The sequence below is a fragment of the Rhinolophus sinicus genome, chromosome 16 (assembly GCF_057876585.1).
Source record: "Rhinolophus sinicus isolate RSI-liver-muscle chromosome 16, RSI-T2T, whole genome shotgun sequence".
Classification (NCBI taxonomy): Eukaryota; Metazoa; Chordata; class Mammalia; order Chiroptera; family Rhinolophidae; genus Rhinolophus; species Rhinolophus sinicus.
Window position 1 is genome coordinate 35,943,753 of NC_142516.1, and position 17,367 is coordinate 35,961,119.

General features: G+C 36.5%; 1 protein-coding gene across 6 annotated transcripts in view; it reads right to left on the reverse strand.

Annotated features, from left to right (window-relative positions):
• NTRK2 (neurotrophic receptor tyrosine kinase 2) overlaps positions 1–17,367 on the reverse strand; it is a 319,031-nt gene that overhangs the window by 265,833 nt on the left and 35,831 nt on the right. For all 6 annotated transcript variants that reach the window (XM_019750104.3, XM_019750100.3, XM_074330613.2 and 3 more), the window contains 3 exons: positions 15,087–15,241; positions 2,005–2,141; positions 1,377–1,509 (listed from right to left, as the gene is read on the reverse strand). In XM_019750104.3, the coding sequence (XP_019605663.2) occupies positions 1,377–1,509; positions 2,005–2,141; positions 15,087–15,241 (425 nt within the window). The remainder of the gene's footprint in view (positions 1–1,376; positions 1,510–2,004; positions 2,142–15,086; positions 15,242–17,367) is intronic.

Here is a 17,367-nt window from a genome sequence, read left to right on the forward strand (position 1 = left end):
ATTACTTATTCCTTCTACTCTTTATCTAAACTTTGATAGATGAGGTTAACTCTTCAGACCATGGTGACCACATATTCCTATATTTACCTAAACTGAGAAATTCTGGATTTGAGAGTCCTTATTTGTAGGTCTGGTATAAACACAAGGACCACAATGGGGCAGGGACCACACTTACCTTCCTCCCACTAGCCCAGGCCCCCATGCCCAGGACTCACTTATTCCTTCCACCATACTTGAATGAGCTTTTGGTGATGTGCTGATTAAGGATATACAGTTGGAAGCTGGCTGTATATGTTTGGGGATAACACTGACTTTAGGCTTCTGGGTAGGTCAAAATCATGAGAAATTATGAGTATAATACCTACTGGGCACAGTGTAGTACTGATAGTGATTTCAATCATTCACTCTAACAATCACATACTGAATGGGTGCTATGAATGGAGATTAACCAGTGTATCGACACCTTGTGCCTACATGTGTGTAGTGTGTAGTCATACATACACATGCGCACTTGTGCTTTTCTCAACCAAATCCTAATCCAAACAGAGTAAAACTTTATTAAATTATACCATGCCAGGTCAGGATTTGCAATGATGTGAAAAGTATATGTGATTTTTACTGAATACACATTCCTACTGAACACACAATCTGGAATGTTAAGATATTTGTCATGTTGTTTATCATACTGGAAAATAATGCACATATGCTTAAGAATCATTAATATCCTCTATCTTAGTTTCAATGTATACAGAAATTTAAACAATTATAATAAAGTTTTTCCGCCGGTGATAATTTTTAATCATTTAAGTAGGATTCCTCCAACTTTCCCACAGGAACTTGATGTCAAATTAATGAGGTTTTGTTGTTTCAACAGTACAAGTACGTGTTTGTGAACAACCAACCCAATACTTTAGGTACCACAAACTTTAAAGCTTCGTATTGCTTTTATATAGAAAAAAATATTAGAAACTGGTTTATCAGAATTTAAACTAAAACAAGCTCAAACTATGACCTACCCAAGAGACAGAGAGAGAGAGACAGAGAGAGAGAGAGAGAGAGACAGAGAGAGAGAGAGAGAGAGAGAGAGAGAGAGAGAGAGAGAGAGAGAGAGATTGAGACTGACAGAGAAAAAGGCACAAGAGGACAGGCTTAAGATCCAAAAAGAAGCTTGAGGGAAAGACAACGCATGAGCAGGCGAGTTTAGCAGAAATAGAACAAGTGAAAGAGGCTGATAACATTTCTTAATTAAGTATGCACAAAACACTTCATAAACTTTTTTAACACACTTATGCAGCACCCAGAGTGCCCCAGAGACAAATGTAGGTGTGTCCACGATCATTTGCTAATTAAAAGCACATGCCAGTCTGATTACGTACAATGCACAGTGAGGTTCACAGAATCTTGATCTTCTCCTACAAGATTTTCTGCCACACAAGAGATTTGCTTTCCACTGTCATCAGATGAAATGTTAGTTATCCTTAAGGAGCCCTGTGTGTGGCTTGTTTCATTCTACAAATGAATTAACAAAGATAATCTTTATTAGGACTGATCCCAAGTGACATGATTTGGGGTTTCTTCCACTAACTAGAGAAAATAGTTGACAACATTAGAAAATGTTTCCAGCCTAATCTGGGATGGGAAAAGGAGTAAATCAGAAGTTACTCTATTCCTCTAGATTTCAATTGTTTAGTACGTGAAGTTGAGTTAATCCTTGAACTCCAACCTACCTTCCTCCAAGGGAAAAGGAGAGTTCACTCACCTTGCTCACGATGACATAAAAAGCTCACTAGACACATAGAGACTCTCCAGTTTATTGGGTTTACATAACTAAAATGCAAACCTGCATTAGTCTTTATTAAATAAGAATAAATAAGAAGCAAATGTACACCAAAAGCTCATCACACGTGGCCCTATACAATATGATATGATCACTAGGATAATACAATCTCAAGTTCTGAGACACTCTTGTCTCTCTATTAACACAGAGCCAAACACAATCCTTACCATATGTTTGGAAACCAGATTACCAACATCCCAGTACAAATTCGGAACTGGATCGCCTGCAACACTACAAGATAATGTGATAGACTTTCCTTCCTCCACAGTGAGGTTAGGTGCGGCCAAGTTGGCTGAGGGCAAACCTGTGGAACAAACAAAGTAAATTAAGACATATACAAACAGTTAAATGCATTACCAAAAAACAGCAATAAATTAAAAACTCTTTATGCTTTAAAATTAATCATTACTTTCTGAGACTGATTTATGTTGATCTGAAAAAAGTTCCAGGTTGATAAACTTTATAGATTTAATGTGAACCAATAATGTGAAGTAATAAGATTAGAAAACAAACTGTACACATTTCTTGAAAATATTATTGCACAATAACTTTGTTATTTAAAAAAATCTAGCCTATAGAACTATGTTTTCTACTTCTTTTCCTGTTCTACTAGTTACTACTGCCGTTTTTTGCACATACATGTGTAGAACATCTTATCTCTCCCATCTCCTCCGCTCCACTTTTTTATAGTAAAATAACAAAAGAGTGAGAGGCATCTACATTTTTTGCATGAATCCATTTCTTGCAGTAAGCAACTCATAAATCTAACCCACTACTACACCTAGATTTTGAAAGAATCAGAATTAGACTATGGAAGAAAATACAGTTTCAAAGCATTTTTCAAAGACGAAGCTCGAGCCATTACAGCATTACGTTTCAAAGCTATATAAGTCATAGCTAAATATTATGGGTAAAACTGGTCACCCTATTTGTGATATGACTTTAAAAAAGTTATATGGATCCTAATTCCAATGAAAAGTTCCTTTGGTGGAAAAACCCCGAGAAAGTATTTATTATCAGATAAAATTCTGACCCTTATAAACATTTTTGACTATTTCAGGAGAGCATCATTTTTGTACTTTTACATTTGAGAAACTAGCTTTCCTTTATGGATGTTGCTATCACTTCATTAAACTATCACACCTTTTGGGTGTTTACACTGCTTGTAACCACAGGGGAATCATAGTATTTCTCACATGAAGGCAGGTCTTAGAGGGTGTAATAATATGTCAGTTTTTGCCAGTCAAGTCAGTCTCTTGCTTGGTATTAGAAATTCTGCTTGGGACTGCATTCACCCCAACAGCTATGACCCACAGAACTAAGACACATCATTAACTCAGGAGGAATCTGAGGTCAGAAAAGGCAATTCATCTTCAACAGTCATTAAACTGCAATTAACCCACCCACCTAGTGGTATCTGAACCATCATCTTCACAATACTATGCATAAACCCCTCCCTTATGGCGCAGTCCTTACTGACAAAGCCTTTATTCTTTATTATTAAAATCAGACAGGAACAAGATTTATACAGCATATGTCTCATGGTAGGCCCACCATTGGCAGAGGACTTTTCAACAAGATCTGGCTTCCAGTGACTTGTGGGACCTTTTCAGAAGTCTTCCTTCCTGTTAGCCTCCAATAGAGAGCGATGTCGTATCTTTCACTGGGTTTCAAAAAGGCCCCTCATTCTTTGAGTTGTACAGGACAATGACGCATATACGAGTGATCAAGAGGCAACATGGTTAACAGGAATGAGCACTGGGTCAGGAGTCAGTAGCTTAAACCCTAAACCCGACTCATACTACCGTGTTTCCCCAAAAATCAGACACAGCCCCTAGCAGGACAATCAGCTCTAAGGCGTCTTTAGGAGCAAAAATTAATATAAGACCTGGTCTTATTTTACTATAAGAATGGGTCTATAATATAATATAATACAATATAATATAATACAATACAATACAATACAATACAATACAATACAATACAATACAATACAATACAATACAATACAATACAATACAATACAATACAATATAATACAATATATTACAATACCCTGTCTTATTAATTTTTGCTCCAAAAGACGCATTAGGTCTTATTTTCGGGAAAACAGGATATGTGGCCTTGTGTAAGTAATTTCCTCTCTCAATGTATTGTCTCTTAATTTCTATAATGTTAAGCTGTTCAAATAGAAGATGTAACTCTAATTTCTTCTAGTTCTAATATTTGGTGACAACTTCCATGACAATTAAGCTTTCCAATTTATGAAGAAGTATGCCAAGGCAAGATATAAAATTTTAGTGAAAAATCTCCTTGAAGTCAGTAGTATGATCTAGGTGACTTTTTTAAACCTTGTATTTTTTTAAATCAAGATCTATAGCCACATAGTTTGAAGAGTCTATATTTCTACAAGTCTTGTTATAAAAATTATTCAAACTACTGTGTGAAAAACAGTAGTCTCACCTCACCCATGTGACACTATTTCCTGTTCCCAAGAGGCTCTCATTTCATCTCTTTTAACTTCTTTCAGGGGTATTGATCTCTATAGCACTAAATATCATCATTACATTGCTACCGCTTGATTTTTCTGTTTCAACATGATCTACTGATCTCTCGCTATGGAAGGTGAGAACTAAGCTCCCTTTCACCAGAAGGCCAGCCTTAGCACACTCAACATACTCTGTCCATATCTTTGCATATGCTGTGAAGTTAGGTTGTCTAGATGAAGTTTATTATAAAAGTAAACTTCTAACAGCTGAGCCATCCTATGTAATCACTATATATTATCAGGTTTAAGACAGCATTAATTATAGGATACAACACTGTGATATGTACCACTAAGAAAAAGGAAAAGCTAATGTCAACTCAACTATGATGCAATGTTTTCTCATCACTTAGATCTCTTATTATGTGGATGGTATTTATACCTTCTGGATACTCCATCAAATGTTTTCATCCTTTCTTTCCTGTTTTCCAAATTTTTTGTCTATTGTTCTATTTGCAGAGAGATTTCCTCAGATTTACCTTTCAAACCTGCTTTTGGGGTTTTCATTATTCTGTCATAGTTTTAGTTTCCAAGGCTGATCTTTCCTTCCTGGATGGTATTCTATTATTATAGCACCCATTTTTTCTTTCATGGGTGCAATATCTCTTCTGATCTCTACGAGATTATTAATGATAATTTCTTTTTAATTTTTCTTCTCTCCATATAAACTTTGTTTCTTGTAACTTTTTTCTCTCTTTGAGTTTTTCTTTTATATCATAAGCTTTTCTCAAACAGTTGGTGATCCTCGGCCATTTACACATCCATACGAACTAGGCATTAGAAGCACCGTGTATTCATTAACCATCAGCTTCATTGTAGGACAATATTATTGGCTTCCTTACTGGGTACTCCCTGATGTCAGCATTATTCAATCATTTGGGGGAAGGGACCAGTCAAATTATTCAGATATTCTTCCACTGTCCTGCTTGGGAGAGGAAGAAGGCTGGAAATATCAATATACAATATGTAAATTTGTCACTTTCCTATGGTTCTCACAGCTTCAATTCTATCTGGAGTTCCTCGTGGCATTTGTTTTGTCCTCTTTAGAAAATAAATCTGCTGAGGAGACAGGGGTGCAGTCACCTGGGATGTATGGAACAAAAATGGGATTAACTGCTTCTTAATACACTTTCAACCAATCTTCTGTATTTGGTTGAGGAGGCAGTACCTGTACTCTCACTTCCTGAGCCTTGTAGCAGTTCTGCAATATAAACCAAGTTTCCCCTTTAAGTCAGTTACTATTTATCCACGTGCTTCCCAGCTTGCAATTTATGTGCTTTGTGGACTCCTCCGTCATCTTCTTTGTACGTATAGATGTATCTGCCAATTCTGGAGGGACCATAGAGCCAGAGCCTGCCATGCTGCTGTTCTTAGGGTATGACCTCCTCCACAGCCAGACCCCACCAATAAAGCTTGGAGACACCCTTCTTGGTACGTCAAGTATTAACTGATGGGATGAATTTCCTACCTTTTATAAACGTATCTCATAGTTTAGACATTTTGAGCAGAAAATTGTTAAAATAAAGAAATTCTCAGTAGAGACTTCTATGCCATAATCTTAATTTCACCTATAAAATCTAATGTATTTTTTTCTTCAAGCGTAAGCTTACATGACTAACAATTCTAAAAATGCTTGTCAAATTACAGTACATTACAGTAATAGCATACTCTTATCTAATACTTTAAATCATTGTTTTATTTAATCCTTACGACCAATCTTAAAATTCATGAAGACTGAATTTTGGAAAAGTCAAATACATCTTCCAAAGTTGTCCAAGTACCTGTAGTCCTGAGCTTTGAACCTACAGCTCAGAGTCTTCACAATTACACTATACTCCCACTCCAGACAGCATATACCCAGTGAGGCTTCAGCACAGACCGTAAATACCAATATATATCTATGATCTAGGAATTTGGTTCCTTAAAAAAATAATTATGTGTCTATTTATGAGGGAAGAGTGAGTCTCCTTTATTTATAGAGAAATTGTATCACCCTGTCACAGCAGTTTCCAAAGGAATCTGTGCAAAATTGGCCAAGTCTAGATCTTTCAAATGTAAAGCATCTGACTCACGTTAATTCTACATCATTAATATGCTGGCCAAAGACTCAATAATGGAAAAAACAATCTGTACTTGAAATATCACTTGAGGTTTAATTAGCACAATAAAAATGAATTGGGAAGCATGAATAGCCAAAGCAGGATAAACCATTTGCCAGGCACTACTTCCTGGCTTAATCAGATTTTAAATCGGCTTGAGTACAAAGCAAAGCTCAGCAATGCTTCCAAGAGCTTCTAACACTACTGTAATGGGATCCTGATCTAAACTTGAGAGACGTCTTCCTTTGCACTCTGAGAAACCTCACTGGGGATAAGAGATGACTAGCTGTCCAGGCAGCAGACACCTCTGTGTCAATGTCTCTTGTCCTGGATGTGTTCAGGAAGGACAGACCCGCCTGTAGACCTCAGCAGAATATTATCAGCCATCCAGGGAAAAGCCTAATTTTCTTTAGATCAAGGCTTCCCAAACTTTCATATGCATATGAATCACCATCAGATCTTGTTAAAAATGTTGCTTCCTTTCCAGTAGGTCTGGGTTGGGTCCACATTTCTAACAAACTCCCTGTTCCACAGACCACACTTTGAGTACATAACGGGTGTTGGACTATTGTTCACTAGGTTTCTGTTTCTACAGCTGTTATTTTTAAACCTGACAGTAGCCTAAGCAATCATCCAGTCCACCAAACTTCCCCCAAAGTGTATAGTGTGTTCTTTGGAAAATGTAATTCTTTCAGATGTCCTGTATTAGAAAGAAAGAAAAGAAAGAAAGAGAGAGAGAGAGAGAGAGAGAGAGAGAGAGAGAGAGAGAGAGAGAGAGAGAGAGAAAGAAAGAGAGAAAGAAAGAAAGAGAGAAAAGAGAAGAAAGAAAAAAAATCAAGACAAAAACAAAAAAAACTATCGAAAATTCTGTAACTCTGATGTTCACTATGTACATTACCACATTAAAAGCTCTGAGAAGTCCTGCTCTAAAGGAACCATTTCACTATCATTGATCTTATATTCCCCAAGCTTATTTGAGTACATACCAATTCTGTGGTATCTTGTGGCTTTGTTGCTTTTATTTGAAGTAATTTAACAAAATATAAGATATACTTAAATTCAGATATACAATATGTTTAAACCTAAATATTCCTAGCGATGATAGTAATAACGTTAATAGTTAATATTTATTGAGTACTCAATATGTGCCAGACCTCATCTGAAATATTTTCCATATTATCTTATTTGTCATCCTAAAAGCTCTAGAAAATAAGCGTCATTAATATCCTTATTTCCAGATGAAGAAGTTAAAGCTGATCAAGTGTCACAAGTAAATAGCTATGAGTGGGAGCTGGCTCTGCCTTACATTTGTCTGTCTATGGCCTCAACCAATACATTGATTGGCTCTGCTCCCATATATTAGTGCACGCTTCTGGAGAGTTGACCAGATTGTTAGGTCCTTTGATCACTAATTCAAAGTATGCAGGTTCTCACTGTTAATAATTGAAGAAAACCAACCTCTAATCATTTTAGATTGTTCTCTAGGCTTTGCAATAAAAGAGATGGGTCAAGTCTGCATTTTATTTTTCAACACCCACCTGTAAGTCTCGATTGTGTTTTTCTGTATTTTTTTTTTTTTAATCTCATTTGAGTGATCCCGAATGCTATTCATTTCGTGTTGGGTCATCACTCTGTGTGTATAAAAATATTCAAGTAAATTATGATCTTGTCTCTCTCTGTGTTCTCTCCTCTCACTTTTTATCTTCTTGGAAGATCTTCCAATTTCTTGGTCTCCTAAACACATATATTTCACTACCAGAAATGAAGCCAGAATGAGCCTGACCTATTTACACCTGGTTGCAAAAGTAAAATTAGCAAAGAGACCTTCTAAGCTCAAATTGAAAATTGTGCTCCTATGCTAGTGTGAGCCGTATTATGACAGTGACAGCAGCCACAAAACTTCCAAACACAAAAATTTGAAATGCCTGACAGGTTAGGAAAACAGTTTTATTTGCCATTCTAAAAAGATAAAGAAAAGCACCGGTCCAATATGTTGCTCGCCTTATTTTAGTAGATAAACAAAACTGATCTCTAATCAAAGTAAGCAAAGCAGGAAACTAGATTTTGTAATAGTTTAAAAAAAAATCAACCCAGCTAAGATGCTAAGAAAATAATGTTTTGCACCAAACTAACTTCCACATAGAGTATTAAGACAGCATTTCCTTTTAATCTTCTGTGAATGCTAACAAAGTAGACTTGCTTTCAGTCTGTTTTCCTGGTTTGAAACAAACAAAAGAGTACGTATGAATATGCTAAACAGATGTGTACTACAAACTATGGTGGAAACCAAAAACAAATCTTAAGAATAAATCATTAGAATCAATTTGCCTGAAGGAACCAGGCGTCTCCTCCCGGGCACCTGTGAACTGACCTTTCTCATGATAAACAGTATTTTGTTGATGTGTCTTAAGGAGTCTCTATACTAAAAGTTCAAATGTTGGAAATGGGGAAAATTGAAATTGTCGGTATTGAGTAACAAGGAAACCAAAGGCAGGACTGATTTCAACCCACAAAACCATTAAGGATGTTTTCCATAGTAAAACACTCCTTCAACCATCAACTGAATTACCACTTATGTTCACTGCTTGGCTAGTTAATTATTAGTAAAATGGGTTGAGGGATTGTTTTGGAATGATCCAGAGAAATAATGCCTTTCTTAAATATATTTGCCATCTACTTAGAACAGAGCGTTTCATCCACTACTAACACTTCCTGAAGAAACTCTGTTCCAGAGATTTGACTCATAATTATAGTGTAAAAAAAATTAAAACATAAAGTACACTGTTCCTTAATACTCCCATTCAGCCAAAGGAAATGATTAAAACGTTTTTGAAAACTAACTACTGAAGATCAACCAAAGTGTACAGAAAGTGGGGACAAAAGTTTTAGAATATACTATGTGATAGTTTCATTGAAAAACACTAAAAGAAGCTGCAGGGATATTTTTTATATGGAATGATAAATAATCTTCCTTAGCGCTTGTGTGATTTTGGTTTCTGTCTTCAGAACCAATGCTCATAGCACCCCTTTTTTTTCCCAATTTAGGTGGAAATTTTATATGATCATGTTTTATTGTCTTGTAGTTAATCAAGTTTTTCTAAGGTTAAAAAGAGACCTTGTGGGGCCGGCCCGGTGGCTCAGGTGGTTGGAGCTCCATGCTCCTAACTCCAAAGGCTGCTGGTTTGAGTCCCACATGGGCCAGTGGGCTCTCAACCACAAGGTTGCCGGTTCAACTCCCACAAGGGATGGTTGGCTCCGCCCCCTGCAACTAGCAATGGCAACTGGCCCTGGAGCTGAGCTGCGCCCTCCACAACTAAGACTGAAAGGACAACAACTTGACTTGGAAAAAAAAAGTCCTGGAAAATACACACTGTTCCCCAAGAAAATCCTGTTCCCCTTTCCCCAATAAAATCTTTAAAAAGAAAAAAAGGGACCTTGTGGAGAAACAGACCACTACGTGTTTCACAGCATGAATAAATTTACAATAATTCACAGCAGGAAGGGACTGTTAGAAAAATATTGTGGAGCATTTTGACTGTGCAGTTATTGGGAACGCCGCAGCGATACTTCCCTGCCCCGCCTGCCATGATCACTTAATCACTAAGGGCAGAAGGAAAAAGGAGAAAATGAGATTCTTTCAAAATGCAATGATGACAAAAATTTCAAAGGGAACTGCAAAATACTAAAAAAATATGGTAAAATTTGGCTAGAATAATATGTGTTTAAGTTCTCTTATACTGAAATATCTGCATCATTATATTTAAAATCTGACCCAATATGATCATTAATATAATATGGTTCATGCATTTATTAATTGATAAATTCAGCAAACTTTAATCAAATCTCTATTATGTTCAAGGCATGCATTAGGCACTCTGGAGGATGCAGGGTTGCATGTAAAATGTAGACAACTTGTTCACCACATGATACCTACTTGATGAAATACTAAAAGGGGAAGTTTTTTGTTTGTTTTTAATTACAGTTGACATATAATATTATATTAACTTCAGGTGTACAACATAGTGATTAGACATTTATTAGTTTGGTACAAAAGTAATTGCGGTTTTGCAATTATTTTTAACCTTTTAAATTGCAATTACTTTTTTACTAATATATACCTTACAAAGTGGTCACCCCTGTAACTCTAGTACCCATTTGACACCATACAGTTACTGCAATATTATTGACAATATTCCCTATGCTGTACTTTAGATCCCTGCAACTATTTTTATAACTGGCAATTTGTGCATCTTAATAAAGTGGAAGTTTTTAAAGAAAACCCACCTTGTAAAGAATTAAATCCTAACAGCTCCTTTTTATTGAAATTATTATCAGTTGCAAACTGAATGAAATAGCCATAGTTATTGGCAAATCGCTGATTTACAATGATGAAACACACAAGACCATACACTTATGAGTTATTCTCAATGTTAGCTAAAAAGTTTGATCCCCCCCAAAAGTGGAAATGAGATGAATTCAACATATCTGTGGCTTAACTAAACACAACAGATATGTTTTAAAAACTTCCAAAGGGTGAGACCCAAAAGAAAAGCCACTTGCCATGAATCCGTGTTTTAAACAAGATCTAACTTGGAGACATTAGCATATTACCTGATTTCTTCAACATGGAATTTCAGAGATCAAAAATCCAGTGTAATTTACTGTTCAATCTAATTTCTCTTTAAAGAACCAATGTTGGGAAACCATCGTGAAGAAAATTAATACATAACTAAATTGAAGTCTCACCCACTCATCTCAAATCTCTAGAAATTGCATAAAACAAATTTTTAATCCATGTTGGAAAATAATAAAGCATATTATTGATAGAAAAGAAACTATGAAGAACCCCTGACCAAGAGAAAGCAGGGAAATAAGATTAAAGAAAAACAGCACAGCCCCAAATGAACACATAGTACGTGCTAGATGAAACAGGGAGGCTGTAGGCCAACCCAAGACTGAAGGGGTGAACTAAAGAAGAGAGTAGAACCCCATGGAGGCCAAGCCACAAGGGCAATGGTTACCAACAGGAGGAATAAGCATTCCACATCCCGCCCCTACTTTCCTATGTGGACACAGCATCCAGCAACTGCTGTAGTTACCTCCAAGTGGAAGCAATGAGTGTGAGAACTTGACAGGAGAAAACCAGTCATGCTAGGTTCTGTGACACCCTAGACATACGGTGACCCCCAATGTGGAAAAAGGCATTTCATACATGAAAACCAATTACTAGAGAGTGTGGAAACTGAAAATTGATTGTTGGAAGAGAAAAATTCAGTAGCTAGAGAAATAGCTGAAGGGCAAAGTAGTGAGTAAACCAATTCTCCTACAATGCAGCATGAAAGAACAAGCAGGTAGAAGGTATTACAGAAAGATTGAGAGGTCTGAGGGAGGAGCCAGAAGTGTAAATATTCATCTAAATAAATGAGAAAATTCTTCCAAAAGTGACGACATGAACACTCATATTGAGAGGGTAACACTACCTATCAAGCAGAATAAATTTTAAACACATACACACACACCTGCACACACACACACACACACACACACACACACACACACACACACACACCTAGTTACACTGTGTTAGAATTTAAGAATAATGTGGATAAGGACAAAATCTTACAAGCTTCTAGAAGAAAAGAAAAGCACATGTTACCTATTAAGAAATAAGCAGCAGGTTGGCCTTGAGCAACTAATCAGCAAGACTGAATACAAGGAAAATATGGTACAATATCTGCAATATTCTAAGAGAAATTATTTTGAGTCTAGAGTTTTATACTCAGCCAATACTATTGAGAAGAAAAAAAAAATACAGCCTAATTTTCCACAAGGCAAGAACATGAAAAATTTTTTAATTTCTCTGAAAAAAATGTTAGAGAATATACTCCAGCAAAAAAGAAAAACCACTCCAAGGGGAAGTAGTAGGATACAAAAATCAATGATACACAGAGAAATAGTAAATATTCAAAAAAAATCAAGTAACAATCTAAAAACAAAATCCCAGATGGTAACAAAGTGAGAGACCGGTGGAGGAAGTAAAGTAAAAGTATCTTGTCCCATTGAGGGTTATATCTAGATACTTACAGAAAATATTGTTTAAATATGTGTGGTATTATACATTTACAAAAACAGAAACATAATTTATAACTTTCAAGAAATGAAGAAAAAAATGAAACAAAGAATACTATCAATGGAAGAAAAAGAAAAAAAGGAAAACTAGACAAAGGATATAAATAGGTAATTCACTGAAGAATAAACACAGTGTCCAATAAATATAAAAGATACCTGATAGTAATCAGGAAAATGCAAACTAAAAAGCAATGACATAAATTTTTTAGAGAGACAAAAAATAAGAAGCTTGCTAATATAAAGATATAATTTGCTGGGGTGAGTACAAATTGGTATAACCATTTTCTGAGGTTCAAACCAAATAAATAAAAAATTCTGCTTCCTACTATGTACTCCAGGAAAACATTTGCTCCTGTACATATGTACAAAGAGAATATGTAAGGACGGTTGTGGAAACGTTTTGGTAGTAATGAAAAATGGGAAATAAGCTAAATACCCATCAATATGGAAGATTTAACATACTCAGGATTTATTTTACATGAACACTATGCAATAATTAAAAAGAATATGATATATCTATGACTACTGACCTGAAATTGTTGCAAAGAAGTAAAAGACAAGTTTTATGTGTAATACAGGAAGTTTTACAACAAAATGTATCAATATTATTGTACAATCATAAATAAAAACTCTTGAAAAAAATAAAAATTAACAGAGAAATAACAAAACAGTCTAAGAATAGGAAAGTGGTAGAAAAATAAGTTTATCCATTCATCTTTTATAATATTGCCTTTTGGAAAGCATCGTTCACACTGAATTTGTGAATGTTACCATGAATGTAACAATTCAATCCTAATGCATCAGTCAAGTGTCTGTTCTCTGACGGTGGATTCAAAGTCTCCCTCTCATACACACAATTCATTGACTATTTTGTAGGAAACAAAAAAATTATTGAAAATTGACGAATTGATCAGGAAAAATTAAGACCAGTGCACTGCTACCCTACGGCAATCACAATTGTCTATCAACAACACGTACGGTGGGATGCATTATGGAAATACTGTCAAGACAACATGGCCACAATTAAAAATTAGAATTGGTTTCAGGCAAGGGCAAAGCAAACATCTATTAAGAGGCAGTTTGTGAAATCAGAGCAGGAGGCAGATGCTTTCTCTTTTTCCCCTCTCAGTGGTTACTGAACCAATGTGGTCACAACAGCCATGGGGATTTGGGAGCTGGCCAAGAGGCCAGGTGACTCAACATTGATTTCTTATCCCTCAAGGCAATTTCTCTCAGTGGTGCAAATTTATACAAACAGTTACCTTTTTATCAATCACAAAAAGATATATATTAAGTTTTTTTCAGTGTTGGCTAGCAAAGAAACCTGAGGGAAGCTGGCAAGGCACAAAACCTGATTTCCCCCATTATGAAGCCAAAGATCTCTAGTTATGACAGAAAAATCTGTGGCAAGGGTAGCTGCTGTCTTCTAAGCCCCTTTGGGGTAAGAAACAAACCATTATCTTTCCTTTTATTAAATCCTCATTTAAAATAAGCAGCAGCTACATTTTCCTTAAAGAAAAAGTGATCCCAAATATTGGGTCCACTGAAAACAAAGAACAGAATGTTTATGGTTAATTATACAGACAGGTTCCTCTCGGACAAGAACCAGGTGCTACGTGGCTTTCTGTTGAGTCACCAGCCACTAGGCCAGAAGATCAAATATACTAATTGTGAGATGATTAACTGGTTGACTAACTGATTAAAATTTCAACAGAGGAATAATACACATACGCATACGTGGGTATGCTAGAGGTGTGTCACAGAAGCCCTTAACAGTAAAATCCTAACAGGCACACTTGGATGTTCCTTTCTTATAAACACACTGAGCCTCACAGAGAGCTGTGATTTTATTATACGGTGCCTTTTTAAATTCTGGAGGTGTAAATGCTGAGGAGAGGAGTGATAACAAGAGTAAAGGAAGAGATTATAAATTCAGACATGGGGGAAAGCATGTGTAAGGGCAGATTTGCAGTGTCCCATCGAGAGACACAGACATCTGGTAGCAAGACAAGTTTAAGGGAATGTGCTGGATTGAATCTCATTTTCTTGTGCTGCCAAGACACTATCACCTTGAGATCCTTCCGTCTATATGGCCTACATGCCAACCAAGTATATATGTGACCAGTGAAGTACCACACTCTTAGCAGATACTTTTTGGATGGATGGATGGATGGATAGGTGGATGGATGAACAAACAAATGAACAAAGAAACAAAGGAATAAAGAGTGTACTTTTTTTCTCTATGCACTTCAAAGTCCTCCATTCAAAATTAATATTCTACTTGCAAAAAAAATTTAGCAAAGTTGCTCCCAGCTGATTTCTCCACACTGCACACAAATGTTGCTTGACTCTCCAGAGACATCAACAGCATGCTATATAAAATCTGGGTAGTGGTAATCTTCCCAGACTCTCCACCACACCAAGGCAATTAGAATAATTAATAGCAACTACACTCATTGACTTAAAAGTAAATTACCACAATTGGGTATCTGCAGGTTCACCAGGGGGATATTCTTGCTGCTTTCATTTAGGCAGTACAAATCCTGAGTTTCTGGACTGGATTTAGTCTCCTGAAGAGTCTTGATCCACATAATATCACAGGAGCATGTAAATGGATTGCCCACCAAGATCCTACATGGAACAAAAATGAAACCCAGTTAGGCTTCTCTTGTTAGTTTTAACTACACTTGTGTTTATGAAACACTTACAAAATTATGAACTTTTTCTAGCCAGCAATCTTTGGAAGTCATACCCACCTTAATAGCATAACAGTATTTATTATTCATTCATTGCCCTAATACTTACTGAGTTTCTGCTATGTGCAAACACCACTGTAGAGACTAAAGGATGCAAAGTGATATACGGCGTTTCAGAATAATAAGGACACAGGATAGGGACAGAAATAGCTGCAATGTAGGACAGAAAGGGTGTCTCATAAAAAGGGGTGGGAAAGGTGCCATGACAAATTTATCGCAGTTATTATACAGTTATTCAGAAGATCTTAAGTGAAGATGCCATCCATAAGTTTTCAGGAACACTAACATATTTATTTCTGGCCAGGCTAGAGATTGCAAGAAATGTTATCAATTAATAAACCTAAACTTCAGTGGGGGGCAGAGCAATTTCATCTTAATTTAAAATGAGACTGTAAACACAATGCTAAGATTAAAGTGTGGGAACTAATCAGATGGCACTCCTAGCTTTCTGCAACCACCATTTAGTCTGACTGATGCAAGAGTGTTGGCATGAATATGAAAGAGAGAACCTGGAAGGGAGCTCTTAGACCTCCGGCATGCACACACAGATACACACACACACTCACACACACACACAACACACACCACACACACCAAGCTCAGGGTTTCTGAGAGCAAGGGTAACTGAGCTCCAGATTGAGCCTCTTAGCCCACTGTGAGAGGGTCTGCTGAGATAAAGCCACCATTCAGCTGTGCTGCCTGGACTCCTGTGGCCTGTGATTGGTAAAAGAGGAAGTATTCAAGAGGAAAATAAAAACCGCAAGAAAAAAAAATCTTTATATGCTTATTTATAATACTCAGTGGCCTATTTAAGATGAATTCCATTTATGGTAATGAGCCTTTAAATGAGGCCATTTAAAATCGTTACATAGGCTCTGCCTGGATTAACCGCAATACTTAAGATTTCCGTGAGGACAGGACCTGAGCTCTGCAACATCATTTACTCCTGTGGTTTTCTGGTCAGGTTCTAAGAATCTCAGGGATCCCTGGAGACTTTTCCTGGAGCTTCTTTGGGGAAAATGTGGTCATGGCAGACTCATTCAATGCGTGTCTGCTTGATGGCCTTCAAGTATCCCTCCAACACCAAAACAGGATTTGACGCTACTGGATATGGCATATAATGCAGAAGAGATCCACAGTGTTTAAACCCCAACTACCCCAAGATGTTTCCTGGCATTCTGAGTACATGAAAAATGAAAGAATCTTTCTGAAAAGAAGGCATGATTGAATCCGCAGAAGGATAAAGAAGTGACTGATCTTCAATTATACATATAGAAATGTTTGTATGACCACACAATGCTGGCAGACAGCTGGTGTTTTTCCTCTAGCTCACTGAGCAAACTCCTTTTTCAGTGATTGTTATTACACTTATTTGTCTAGGCTTCTACCTCTTCCACTGGATAGCAGAATCCTAGAATACAGATAACAGTTCTCCTTATATCTCCATGGCCCAGTGCCATGCTAGTTTGATTTGTAACAGGCACACAATTAACATTTGTTAAATGAATTAATTAAATAGGCTTAAGGGAGAATATTGAGACACATGAATTTGGAATCAGAGCTCTCATTTTTAACATGTCAAGAAAAGTTTCTACAGTGATGCTTAAAATTTTTACAGAATATCTTATTCTATTTCATATATCTTCCTTAAATTAAGTTTTTCATGCCAATCCCTGTGTTAGAAACCTTGTGTTTCAATTGCCTAAATTCAGTTTATTACAAAAAAATTGCCAATCGCCAAGACTTTAACCATGTAACCCTCATTATTACCTATTAACTTGTCACTACACTTGTAGCATCTTCTAATCTGCACAATTTCCTCATGAATAGGGGTAGATCCTACAACTCAGGCAACACACAGTTTAAGCAAAAGCTTTGCCTGGTATGCAAAGGCCTTGTCCCTCTGGGCCCACCTCGGCCACGTAGTAGAGTCTCTGCTTTTGGGTTCTTAGGGTACCTTACCCATAGGAATGTCAGCAGTTTACATTTGCTTCATGGTAA